The 13,350-nt window shown below is 47.8% G+C and overlaps 1 protein-coding gene across 1 annotated transcript in view; it reads right to left on the reverse strand.

Annotated features, from left to right (window-relative positions):
• The window catches only part of MAMDC2 (MAM domain containing 2), a gene marked incomplete at its 5' end in the record, with an annotated part of 90,474 nt that overhangs the window by 14,178 nt on the left and 62,946 nt on the right, over positions 1 to 13,350 (reverse strand). Inside the window, 2 exons of the mRNA XM_081316201.1 lie at positions 1,962 to 2,108; positions 12,149 to 12,242. Coding sequence (XP_081172327.1) covers positions 1,962 to 2,108; positions 12,149 to 12,242 — 241 coding nt within the window. The remainder of the gene's footprint in view (positions 1 to 1,961; positions 2,109 to 12,148; positions 12,243 to 13,350) is intronic.

Below are 13,350 nucleotides of genomic sequence, written 5' to 3' on the forward strand. Positions count from 1 at the left end.
CTAAAACAGAACAACTGAATGAATCCCAGGATTCTTACTTTAAGTATTTTGTTTAAGGTTCTTCCTTTAAAAGAGCCTTAAAATCTCAAGATTTTTTTTTCTTCACACGCTGTAGTGGATCATGCGTAAACTGAGCACTACAACTTGTTTACTGGACCCATGTCCCTCCTGGTTGGTTTCGGCCGCCTGGGAGGTGACAGGGGGCTGGCTCCAGGCAGTTGTCAACACTTCTTTGATGGAGGGTGTCTTCCCCTCTGCCTTAAAAGAGGTGGTGGTGAGGCCCCTCCTCAAGAAGCCTGCTCTGGACCTGGCCTCGTTGAATAACTACCATCCTGTCTCCAACCTTCGCTTTGTAGTGAAGGTTGTTGAGAGTGTGGTGGTGCGTCAGCTCTCGCAATTCCTGGATGAAGCGGACTATCTGGACCCGTAGCAGTCCAGTTTCAGACCCGGCTACAGCACGAAAACGGCATTGGTCGCACTGGTGGATGATCTCTGGTGGGCCCGGGACAGGGGCTGTTCCTCTGTCCTGGTCCTACTTGACCTCTCAGCGGCTTTTGATACCATCGACCATGGTATCCTGCTGCGACGGCTCGATGGGTTGGGAGTGGTAGGCACTGTTTTACAGTGGTTCTCCTCCTACCTCTCAGGCCGCTCACAGTTTGTATTGGCAGGGGGACACAGATCTACCCCGAGGCCCCTCACTTGTGGGGTGCCTCAGGGGTCGGTTCTCTCCCCCCTCCTGTTTAACATCTATATGAAGCCGCTGGGTGAGATCATCCGTGGCTTTGGGATGAGGTATCACCAATATGTGGATGATACCCAGTTGTTTATCTCTACCCCGAGCCAACCCAGTGATGCCCTTGATGTGATGTCCCGGTGCCTGGAGGCGGTGCAGGTCTGGATGGGAAGGAACAGGCTCAGACTTAACCCCTCTAAGACCGAGTGGCTGTGGATACCGGCATCTCGTATTGTCCAACAAGTTCCATCTCTTTTGATGGGGGGGAGGTATTTCCCCCCTCAGAAAGGGCTTGCAACTTGGGTGTCCTCCTGGATTCACGGCTTAATTTGGAAGTTCATCTAACGGCCGTGACCAGGGGGGCCTTCGCACAGGTTCGCCTAGTGCACCAGTTGCACCCCTTTTTGGACTGAGATGCCCTATGCACGGTTACCCACGCCCTCGTCACTTCTCGCCTGGATTACTGCAATGCTCTCTACATGGGGCTGCCCTTGAAGAGCACCCGGAGGCTTCAACTGGTGCAAAATGCGGCCGTGCGGGTGCTTATGGGAGTATCTCGGTACTCCCATGTTACACCACTCCTGCGCAAGCTGCATTGGCTTCCGGTTACCCTCCGAATGCGATTCAAGGTGCTGGTAATAACCTTTAAAGCCCTACATGGCTTAGGCCCGGGGTACTTGCGAGACCACTTGCTGCCATTGTCAACCTCCCATCGCCCGGTTCGCTCCCACAGAGTCGGCCTCCTCAGGGTTCCATCGGCCAGGCAATGCTGGCTGGCGACCCCCAGGGGGACAGCCTTCTCTGGGCGCGCCGACCCTCTGGAATGAACTACCCCCGGAGCTGCGGATGGCCCCTGACCTTCGGTCCTTCCGCCGTGACCTGAAGACCTGGTTGTTCCAACAAGTGGGCCTGGACTGACTATGGTTTTTAATTAGGCTTTTACTGGGTTAAATTGTCTTGTAATTATTGCATCTATTGTTTAATGCTTTTTTAAATTTTTTACTTTATGTTTTTTAATTTTTATGGTTGTGAGCCACCCTGAGTCCTCAGGGAGAAGGGCGGCATATAAATTTAATCAAATCAAATCAAATCAAGCCTCTCAAGAAATTGCTGAAATGTCCAGATTTCCCGCAAAGCTTTAAGAGATTCAGGTTGAATTCAGCATGCTGAAGAAGAAGTTAATTTATTCACCCTATACATCTTCCAATAAAGAATTTTTTCTTACCTGTGCCAGTAGTATGGTCACCAGGTCTATATGCATTAGGCTTCACTTTTACCCTGCTCCAACCAGGACCATCCTTGTAATCTTGATAAAAATGGCAAAAATTCTCTTCAAAAGTGCAACTTGCCTGTAAGGGACTGAAGGAAATGCCTAAGAGATAACAGATCAAATGGAAGAGAATTGAAACTGCATATTTGAAAGATTAAGCTGAAAAATACTAGCAAAATCAGTAAGAAGGAATCAAGCTGTTTGTCCCTTAATAGCAGTTATGGATAGTAACACCGAATAAAACATATCCTAAAGAAAATTAAGGATTCCGAAAGAGCCAAAAGATTTCCTTCTAGCCACATATTCACAGATAAATACAAGCCAGTAAAGGAAATGTCTCTGATAATCCTATTTTCAGTGAAAGTAATTTGCATTCTCCGGTGGAAATAACTTGTATCAAATAAAAAGGATGGAAGATGTACAATATGTCTATATTCAGTATCTGCTATTACCTCAGTAATAATATTTCCACCAATAATGTTCAATTGTTTTAAAAAAGTAATATTTTATTTTATTTATTTAATTTTATTTTGCCTTTTTAAATGCTACTTTACTTAACGTGCGCATCTGCTGCACAACTTGTTCATTTTTTTGTATACTCAATGTTACCCAAATACATCTTTATTCATCATTTGTGAGATGCAAGGTATTTTAGTCATAATTTATGAGATGAAATACTGTGAATTATACATCTGCTTATGCTGTAATGAGCTCCATTTTGTGAATTGCATCATTTTGCTTTAAAAGATATCTGTTTCTTCAACATCTTAGCTCAATTCCAGTAAGAAGATGAGGCATACTCCATTAAACCTATGACAATCTGTGTATATATACTGAAACAGAATTGTGGACCAGAAGAAAGACTACAACATACAAATAGCTAGAGATACAATTTATGAGTGGCTATAATCCATTCAGAGAAGTTCATCAGATAAAGTTCAGATAAAGCTTGTGTGATTGTCCCTCATTATTTATAGGATGTTGTTTTCTTATGGATCTTTTCTGTTTTTCAACCAGTAATGGGAGAAGTATGTGCAGAACATCTTTTTACTGATATAGTTGTCAGAATCCATTTATATCACATTTCATAATTGTATAGGTAGAACAACGTGCTATTTCTGGGGATTCTGCCATCTCTCCGAGGGGGGGGGGAGAGGATGGTTACTAAAGCGATTTTCAAACAACAGGGGATGTTTTACTGGGGAAGGGAGGGGGGACAGACAGGTCTGGATTGTATCTTCATTTACAACTGAAAAGGAAAGCAATAACCATAAAACCAAGGAGAGTTCCCTTTCCCATGGAAGGACCTGACACCTAGCAACTGACGACAGCCTGACCAAATGGATGAGGGGAGGGGCTGGAATGGGAATGGTTTATATAGGATTGAAATGTAACTTTTCTCAGATTCCGTCTTGTATTCCCACAATCGATTCCATCCTAGTAAACATTTTCCTTTTGGACTAAACTTGCATCCAAGAGTTCTTATTTCCTAAGATGTGGATTGAGGTGGGTCCTGACAGTAGACGGAATCAGCTTTAAGAGTCAACCTGGAAGGGAAAACCTTACCGGGGGACTTTGCAACAAATAAAATGTCTGGCGACGAAGCAAGAGAGGAGGGAAGCCCCATGGAGGGGGAGTCTTCCCCCCAAATGGAATCCCAGAGACAATGGGAAGCTGAAGCAGCATATTCACCCGGGGAAGAAGCGGTGGAGCAGTACGACCAAAAACCCCGGTGGTCGATGGGCGTTGGAAGGAAAAGTGAGTGGGAAAAGGCTTCGGGAGAAACGACCCTGAGGCGTAGTAACCACCAACCGGAATGGAGGCAAGAGATGGAGAGTTCCCTGCACGCCAGCGAGGAGGAGCGGATCCTGGAAAAGGCCATTGATCTGATGAAAGCAACCCTGAGTTCAATGAGGGAGGAGAGAGCTGAAAATCGCAACCGAGGCAGCGCCTGGGGACGCAACTGGAAAGGTAACGGAGGGGATCCAACACCTGAAACCCCGGGGCCATCCAATGGAACAGGAATTGCTGCCTCAGCAGTACCCCCCCCAGAACCACAGATGGGGACCAGGATGGGGAGCGATACCGGCCACGGCGCAGACAACGCTCCAGCCAAAGACTCCCGCCCCTGGAAGTCAAATTCAAGGGGGAGCCATCACGACTGGGATTTTTCCTAACCCAAGTCCTCAGCTACATGGAAGAGTACGGACGGGACATCCCCAGTGACAAAACACGCATCCGAATTGTGCAATCTGCCCTGGACGGGACGGCTGCAGACTGGGTGGTGAACTTGCATGACTCCAACGCCCCAGAACTCAACGACTTCAACCGATTCATGTCATCTTTGAGGCGACGGTTCGAGGATCCTTTGGCTGACCGTAAGGCCCGGGAGAGAATCAAAACGGTGAGGCAGGGCAGGCGAGCAGTGGCTGATTATACCCAAGAATTCCGAGCCATTGCCAGCAAGCTGAACTGGCCAGAAGACATCCTCCTTAGCCACTTCAAAGACGGTCTGAACTACGACCTGTATGATGCTTGCCTGCCTCGAGGAGACCCACCCCACCTCGACGACTGGTACATCCTGGCGGAGGAAGTGGAAATAGACCTACTGAAGAGACACCGCAGAGGAAAACCATGGGGCCGCCTGCCACGCGAGCAAACACGCGAGGGGGAAAAACCACCAGCCACAGCCAAAAAATCAACAAGTTGCTTCAACTGCGGGAGAGAGGGCCACCGTGCTGCAGAATGTCGTTCAAAAGCCCCCCCACGAAAACCAGAGGCATCATCCTCCAAGAAGCCGGGGAAGCCCCAAGGCAACACAAAAGAATCTTCCATGAAGGGGACAGAGGCTGTAGAGTCCACAATTCCTGCCAGGAACTGGGACTGGACTCCGGCCTGCACCGCAGGGACGGTGGACAACTCGGAAGACAGCTCAGAGGGAGAACCATTGGTAAGTGGACCCCTTCCACCCATACTTAAGACAGTGACTATATTAGCTTCCCCTATGCCTGAAGCAGCCAAAATAAAAGCTCTGATAGACTCTGGGTGCATCCGCTGCCTTATCAGCCCAACGCTGGTGGAGAGATTGAGCATCCCAGTGAGGAGGCTAAAACAACCAATCTCTTTTAGTCAATTAGATGGGACAATAGCAGGGGGAGGACCAGCCACCCTAGCCACTTTACCAATCCACCCATCACTGGGGCCCCATGAGGAGGACATAACGTTTATAGTGGCCCCAGGCATGGAATGCCCAATGATCCTAGGACTGGAATGGCTGAAGAAATGGAACCCCGGGATAAACTGGAGGACAGCAGAACTCAATTTCCCAAAGGGGGGGCAGAAGAACTTAGACTCCAAAAGCACCCCCCCAACCCAGAGGGAGGAGACAGCAGCAGTGGGGAAAGAGAAGGGATTACCAGAGATACCGGAGGAATACAGGGACCTGACTGAGGTTTTCAGTGAGGAAAGAGCAGATGAGCTTCCCCCCCCACCGCCCCACAGACTGCACCATAGAATTCAAACCTGGGGCAAAACTCCCAAAACCCAGGATGTATGCCATGAGCCCAAGGGAAATGGCAGAAATGGAGAGATTCATAAAGAAAAACTTAGAAAGAGGATTTATTGAGCCTGCCAAACCCAAAGTGGCCGCCCCGGTTCTGTTCAGGGAGAAGAAGGATGGGTCCTTTCGTTTGGTTGTGGACTATAGAAATTTGAACACAATTAGTGAATGTAATCTGTACCCCCTTCCCCTAATGAAGGATATGTTATCCCACCTATCGAAAGGAAAGATTTTTACCAAACTAGACCTGAGGGAAGCATACTACCGTATTAGGATTAAGGAAGGAGACGAATGGAAGACTGCATTCAACTGCCCAATGGGGTGCTATCAATTCAAAGTATTGCCATTCGGACTGCAAGGGGCCCCCGCAGTCTTTATGCAATTAATTAATGACGTGCTGAGAGAGCACCTATATAAGGGGGTCCTGGTTTACCTCGATGACATCCTTATCTTCACAGAAACCAAAGAGGAACATATCAAACTAGTCAGAGCAGTCCTGAAGAAGTTGCGAGCTGCCCACTTATATGCTAAATTATCGAAGTGTGAATTCCATCAGGAAAAAATCGACTACCTGGGATATCGCATATCTCCAGAGGGCATCGAAATGGACCCTGAGAAGGTCAGGGCAGTACTAGAGTGGGCACCCCCCCGCACACGGAAGCAATTGCAAAGTTTCCTGGGGTTTGCAAACTTCTACCGCCAATTCATCCCCGCATTTGGCCAAATAGCCATGACCCTCACAAATTTGTTGAAAACGAAGGGGGGGTCACCCGTGAAACCCAGCCAGCCTCTGAAATGGTCAATGGAATGTCAAGCAGCATTTGAGAGGCTAAAGAGACTTTTTTCTGCTGAACCTGTCCTAAAACACCCAGATCCCGACAAACCTTTTGTAATACAGGCAGATGTGAGTGATGTAGCGGTAGGAGCCGTACTATTACAAGAAAATGATGGGGGGACATTGCAACCATGCGCATACACATCCAGAAAACTCACAGAAACAGAACAACGCTGGCCAATATGGGAAAAAGAGGCATTCTCGTTGAGGTGGGCATTACTAACATGGCGCCAATTTTTAGAAGGAAATAAAATACCTTTCCAGGTCTGGACAGACCACAAAAATTTGGAAGCACTAAAAACGCCCAGGAAGCTCACTCCTAAGCAAGCCCGCTGGTCCCAACATTTTCACCGATTCAATTTCACTCTCAAACACTTACCGGGGGGAAAGAACTTCCTGGCAGATGCATTATCCCGCATGCCCCAATATAACAGCACAAGAGTTACTGACTTTAAACCACTTGTACCGGAACAACAACTGGCAGCACCAGTCACCACCAGGGCACAAGAAAAAATGAAGCCGAAGGTAGATAGCCAAACTGGAATAGAATTCAGGAAATCTTTGGAAAGTGATGAATGGTTCCAGAAAAATAAACATGTGTGCACAATTAAAGATGGACTGCCGTGGGTGGGGGAGAAGCTATATATACCTGCCACACAGAGAATCAATTTCATGCAACTGTGCCATGATACAAAATCAGCAGGACACTTTGGCTTTGTAAAAACCTTACACTTAACTAAAAGGCAATTTTGGTGGCCATCTATGAAGAAGGACATAGAAAGCTATGTGGGTAGCTGTCAAATTTGCGCGATGGCCAAAAGACTGCAAGGGAAACCGCCAGGTCTGTTACAACCGGTGGCAAACCCCTCAGCCCCATGGAAAGAAATAGCCATGGATTTTATCGTAGAACTGCCAGAAAGTAATGGAAACACCGTAGTCTGGACTGTCACAGATCTGTTCTCTAAGCAAGTACATTTCATACCTTGCCAAAAAATCCCGACTGCAAAAGCATTAGCAAAACTTTTTGTACAGCATATTTACAGATTGCACGGGGTACCACAACGCATCATATCTGACAGAGGGGTGCAATTTACGTCGGCATTTTGGAAAGAATTTTTATCCCTCTTAGGAACCACCCAAGGACTGTCATCTAGTCACCATCCTCAGACAGACGGAGCTTCTGAAAGACTTAATAATATACTTGAACAATATCTGAGATGCTATATTAATTTTCAGCAGTCCGACTGGACGGACCTACTGCCTTTTGCAGAAGTAGCATATAATAATGCAGTCCACTCAAGCACAGGTTACACTCCTTTTCAAGTAGCTACAGGCCAGAGTTTCAACCCAATACCAGAACTAACCCCAAAAGAACCGGTTATCCCTGATCTGAAGGAATGGATTGCTCAATTACAAAATACATGGCCAATCGTTAGGAAAGCGTTGGAAGATGCCAGGAAAGCATACAAGACACAGGCAGACAAAAAAAGAACCGATCCCACACCATTTAGGGTAGGAGAGATGGTATATTTATCCACAAAATACCTGAAATCACTCCAACCCTGTAAAAAACTAGGACCAAAATATATTGGACCTTTTCCAATTAAAAGAATCATAAACCCAGTAACAGTTGAATTAGAACTACCCAAAAATCTTAGACGAATACACCCAACCTTCCACTGCAGTCTATTAAAGAGAGAACAACAATCACCACTACGAGAAAAAATCCCACCACCACCCCCCCCCCATCATGGTGGAAGGAGAACAACATTTTGAAGTGAAAGAAATCTTAGATTCCAGAAAACACCATGGAACGATACAATATTTAGTGGCATGGAAACACCTCCCCTCAGAAAATGAGTGGGTTAACAAACTCCATGTTAAAGCACCTAAGTTGCTTAAGAGGTTTCATACAGAATATCCAAACAAACCAGGCTAACATTTATATGTTTTCTTTCCCCACAGATGGACTCATCTTTTTTCTGAAAGGAGAGCCGAATGTCAGAATCCATTTATATCACATTTCATAATTGTATAGGTAGAACAACGTGCTATTTCTGGGGATTCTGCCATCTCTCCGAGGGGGGGGGGAGAGGATGGTTACTAAAGCGATTTTCAAACAACAGGGGGTGTTTTACTGGGGAAGGGAGGGGGGACAGACAGGTCTGGATTGTATCTTCATTTACAACTGAAAAGGAAAGCAATAACCATAAAACCAAGGAGAGTTCCCTTTCCCATGGAAGGACCTGACACCTAGCAACTGACGACAGCCTGACCAAATGGATGAGGGGAGGGGCTGGAATGGGAATGGTTTATTTATTTATTTATTTATTTATTTAGTTACATTTATATACCGCCCTATTCCCTTACAAAAGTTAAAAAACCAAATTAAAAAATATTAAATTGACCCTGTATACTTAAAACCCCAATTAAAATTTCTCCTCAGCCTGGGCCCGAGAGCTCAAAGAGCCAGGTCTTCAGGCCCCGGCGGAATGATCGGAGGTCGGGGGCAGTCCTCAGCTCCACCGGCAGCTGGTTCCAGAGGGCAGGCGCTCCCACTGAGAAGGCCCTATCCCTGGGTGTCACCCGCCGGCAATCTCTCACCGGCGGCACCCTGAGCAGACCCTCCCTGTGGGAGCGCACTGGGCGAAGGGCATTTGATGCCGGCAGCAGGTGTTCCCTCAAATAGCCCGGACCCAGGCCATGTAGGGCTTTATAGGTAATAACCAGCACCTTGAATTTCACCCGGAGGGCAACCGGAAGCCAATGCAGCTCGCGGAGTAGAGGTGTTACATGGGAGTATCGGGAGACCCCCATTACAACTCGCGCGGCCGCATTCTGCACCAGTTGAAGCCTCCGAGTGGTCTTCAAGGACAGCCCCATGTAGAGAGCGTTACAGTAGTCCAGACGGGAGGTAACAAGCGCATGAGTAACTGTGCGTAGGGCGTCTCGGTCCAGATAGGGACGCAACTGGCACACCAGGCGAACCTGTGCAAAAGCCCCCCTGGTCACGGCTCCTATGTGGTCTTCAAAATTGAGCCGTGAGTCCAGGAGGACGCCCAAGTTGCGAGCCCTATCAACGGGGGGTAACACCTCACCCCCCATCGTTAGAGGTGGAATAAGTTGGTTAACCCGAGATGCCGATATGCACAGCCACTCAGTCTTGGCGGGATTGAGACGAAGCCTGTTTCTCCCCATCCAGACCTGAACCGCCTCCAGGCACCGGGACATCACGGAGAGGGCATCGCTGGGTTGGTTCGGGGTGGAAAGAAAAAGTTGGGTATCATCAGCGTACTGGTGATACCCCACCCCGAAACCACGAATGATCTCGCCCAGCGGCTTCATATAGATGTTGAACAGGAGAGGCGAGAGGACCGACCCCTGAGGAACTCCACAAATGAGAGACCTCGGGGCGGATCTCTGCCCTCCTGTCAACACCGACTGCGAGCGGCCCTGGAGGTAGGAGGAGAACCACCGTAGAACGGTGCCTCCCACTCCCAACCCCCTGAGACGCCGCAGCAGGATACCATGGTCGATGGTATCGAAAGCCGCTGAGAGATCTAATAGGACCAGGACAGAGGAGCAACCCCTGTCCCTAGCCCTCCAGAGATCATTCACCAGCGCGACCAATGCCGTCTCCGTGCTGTGTCCGGGCCTGAAGCCCGATTGGTACGGGTCCAGATAATCAGTTTCCTCCAGGAACAGAGGGAGCTGATGCGCCACCACACTCTCAACAACCTTCGCCAGAAAGCGAAGGTTGGAGACTGGACGATAGTTGTTTAAAACAGCCGGGTCCAAAGCAGGCTTCTTGAGAAGGGGCCTCACCACCGCCTCCTTCAAGGCGGCAGGGAAGACACCCTCCTTCAAAGAAGCAGTTATTACTGCATGGAACCAGCCTCGTGTTCCCTCCCGAGCCGCATATGCTAGCCAGGAGGGGCACGGATCCAACAAACAGGTGGTGGTGCTCAGTCTCCCCATGATCCTGTCCACATCATCAGGGGAAACAGGGTCGAACTCAGTCCAGATAACATGCTCAAGACCGCCTGATTCCTCCACGTCAGACTCTGCCCAGTCAGAGTCCAGACCGGTCCGGATCCGAGCGATTTTGTCCGCCAGATGATGACTAAACTCCTCGGCTCGTCCCTGCAAGGGATCCTCTCTCACCTCCTGGTTAAGGAGGGAGCGAGTCACCCTAAACAGGGCGGCCGGGCGATTATCTGCGGACGCGATAAGGGCGGCAAAGTAGTTAGACTTCGCCGTCCTTATCGCCGCAAGATAAGACCTTATAAAGGTTCTTAACTGCAATCGGTCGGATTCGGATCGGCTGGATCTCCAACCGCTCTCTAGACCTCGTCTCCGACGCTTCATCTCCCGGAGCTCCACAGAAAACCATGGGGCCCAACGGGATCTGCGCCGGGTCAGAGGTCGCATGGGTACAACGCAGTCAAGTGCCCTGGTGGCAGCCGTTTCCCAGGCCTCCACCAGAGCATCGACTGGGCTGTGGGTAAGGGTGATAGGTATAGGCCCAAGCGCCCTCTGGAACCGATCCGGGTCCATTAGGCGCCTGGGGCGGAACCACCTGGACGGTTCCGCCGCCCAGCGGCGGGGGGTGGCATGACGGAAAACCAGCCTCAGGAGGTGGTGATCTGACCATGACAGAGGGGTGATGGACGGGGAACCCCCTCCCAGATCGTCCAACCACTGTCCAGACAGGAACACCAGGTCGAGAGTATGATCCCCCTCATGGGTCGGGCCCTCAATAACCTGGGTCAGGCCCATGGCTGTCATGGAAGCCATCAACTCCCGAGCCAACTCCGACGACCCTCCCAGTGACGGCAGGTTGAAGTCACCCAGGACTATAAGCCTGGGGAACTCCACTGCCAACCCTGAGAGGGCGTCGAGCAGCTCAGGCAGGGCTGTTGCCACACAGCTGGGCGCCAGGTATGTAAGCAACAAGCCCAACTGAACCCGAGGACCACATCTCAAGAGGAGGGATTCACTCCCGGCCATCTGGACAATGGTGGCCTCCCGGGGACACAAAGTCTCCCGAATAACCACTGCCACTCCACCACCCCTGCCCTGAGCCCGCGGCTGGTACAGCACCCGGAAACCCGGCGGGCATAACTCGGTGAGAGGCACCCCTCCCTCCGAGCCCAGCCAAGTTTCCGTGATGCACGCTAGATCCGCACATTCCTCCTCGATCAGGTCACGGATGAGGGGAGCTTTGTTGACTACGGATCTAGCGTTAAAATAGACCAACCTGAGCTCAGGGGCCTGATCACCCTCATCCCCGGGTAAGAGGGTGCTAACCGGAGGGTCGGAGCGCGCCAATATAGGATTGAAATGTAACTTTTCTCAGATTCCGTCTTGTATTCCCACAATCGATTCCATCCTAGTAAACATTTTCCTTTTGGACTAAACTTGCATCCAAGAGTTCTTATTTCCTAAGATGTGGATTGAGGTGGGTCCTGACAATAGTCCTGTGTGTGGCCAGAACTCTTTTTACTCAATGTTTACTGATGTCCTAGACCTAGTATCTATCTGTATTTCTGTCTATCTTGTATGCTGCCCATCTTGCCTAGAGGTGACATCATATGAGAAAAATTATCAATGCTCGTTGATGCTGAAGATATGTTGGGTTATCTTACTGTATAATAGCAATTAAATTACTATTTGGCAAAGAAAAATGCATATTATGCAACATATTCATGTTCACTTAAAATCTAAATTAAGGTGGGAAATCTGTACCTGTCTGATTGCTACAGAACACTGGGGAGAAAGAAATGTCATCAAGAGCCAAATATCCTCCTTTGGCACTGCTGAAAGCAACTTCAAAAACAACCTGCAAAAATATCCAAGCATAGTTAGATTATTAATTTAATTTAATAATTTAATTTGTATACCGCCCTTCTCCCGAAGGACTCAGGGCGGTGAACAGGGCAATACATAATAAAAAACAGGATACAAGAATCAAAAAGTGATTAAACAACTATGACCGTAGTAATTGATACATATTAAAAATTAAAACTAATTATAAAAACCCAACCCCATCCCGTCAGACCAGGCCAGCTTGTTCAAAAAAGAAGGTTTTGAGATCGCGCCGGAAGGAGCGAAGGTCGGGGGCCATCCGGAGCTATTTTGTTATTTTGGCGATCAGATGTCTTAAAGAAGCAAATTCATTCATTCCCAGCTAACTCTTATTTATATACATAGGAAAAAGTTTGAAATCATATTTTTTGAAATCATTTACCATTTGCTACTCAAATAACTTGGTTAAACTTAAAATATGATCAAGGGGAGAAAAAACAATAAAAAACGTTTATATGTGATTAAAGTTACAATCACATGCTCACTTACCTAGTAGGGTCACTCCAAATATCATAAGGAGGAAGCTTTATAGCATCTCCGCTGTTACTTGTCCTTATCCCAGAAACTTGGGATGTGCAGAAACAAATTCAAATTTACAACCCTTATTGTTCACTTTCTGTACAATACATACATTCATGTTTACATGCCAAACTCAAAGTCTAGCTGGCCAGGCTAGATTTGAGTTCCAAAAGAACCATAGATCTATGTTTTCCACTATCTACAAATGAGATGCAGTGATTGGCAACACATATTTGCATTTGTCAAAGAAATGTGCACTGCCTTGCATGCCATTTTCCTATGTCTAACATGAATCTTTTTTTAAAAAAAAGGAATGGCATCTTATAAGAATTCTCAAGGGAGTTTAAATTAAAGGAAATAATCCATAAAGAGAAAAATCATTACTCCATACCATTCTTAAAATAAAGTTAAGCCCCTACCATATTGAAGAGGAAACTCTAGTATAACATTACAAATTCTATAAACGTAGTCCTGGATTTATGTCCATTCATTCAGCAACCCAGAGCCTCCCCCACTCTTCAGAAGATCTTGCTTAATGACAGCAACAACTTCTGACCATAATT

This window comes from Vipera berus, assembly GCF_964194415.1.
Source record: "Vipera berus genome assembly, chromosome: 2".
NCBI lineage: Eukaryota > Metazoa > Chordata > Lepidosauria > Squamata > Viperidae > Vipera > Vipera berus.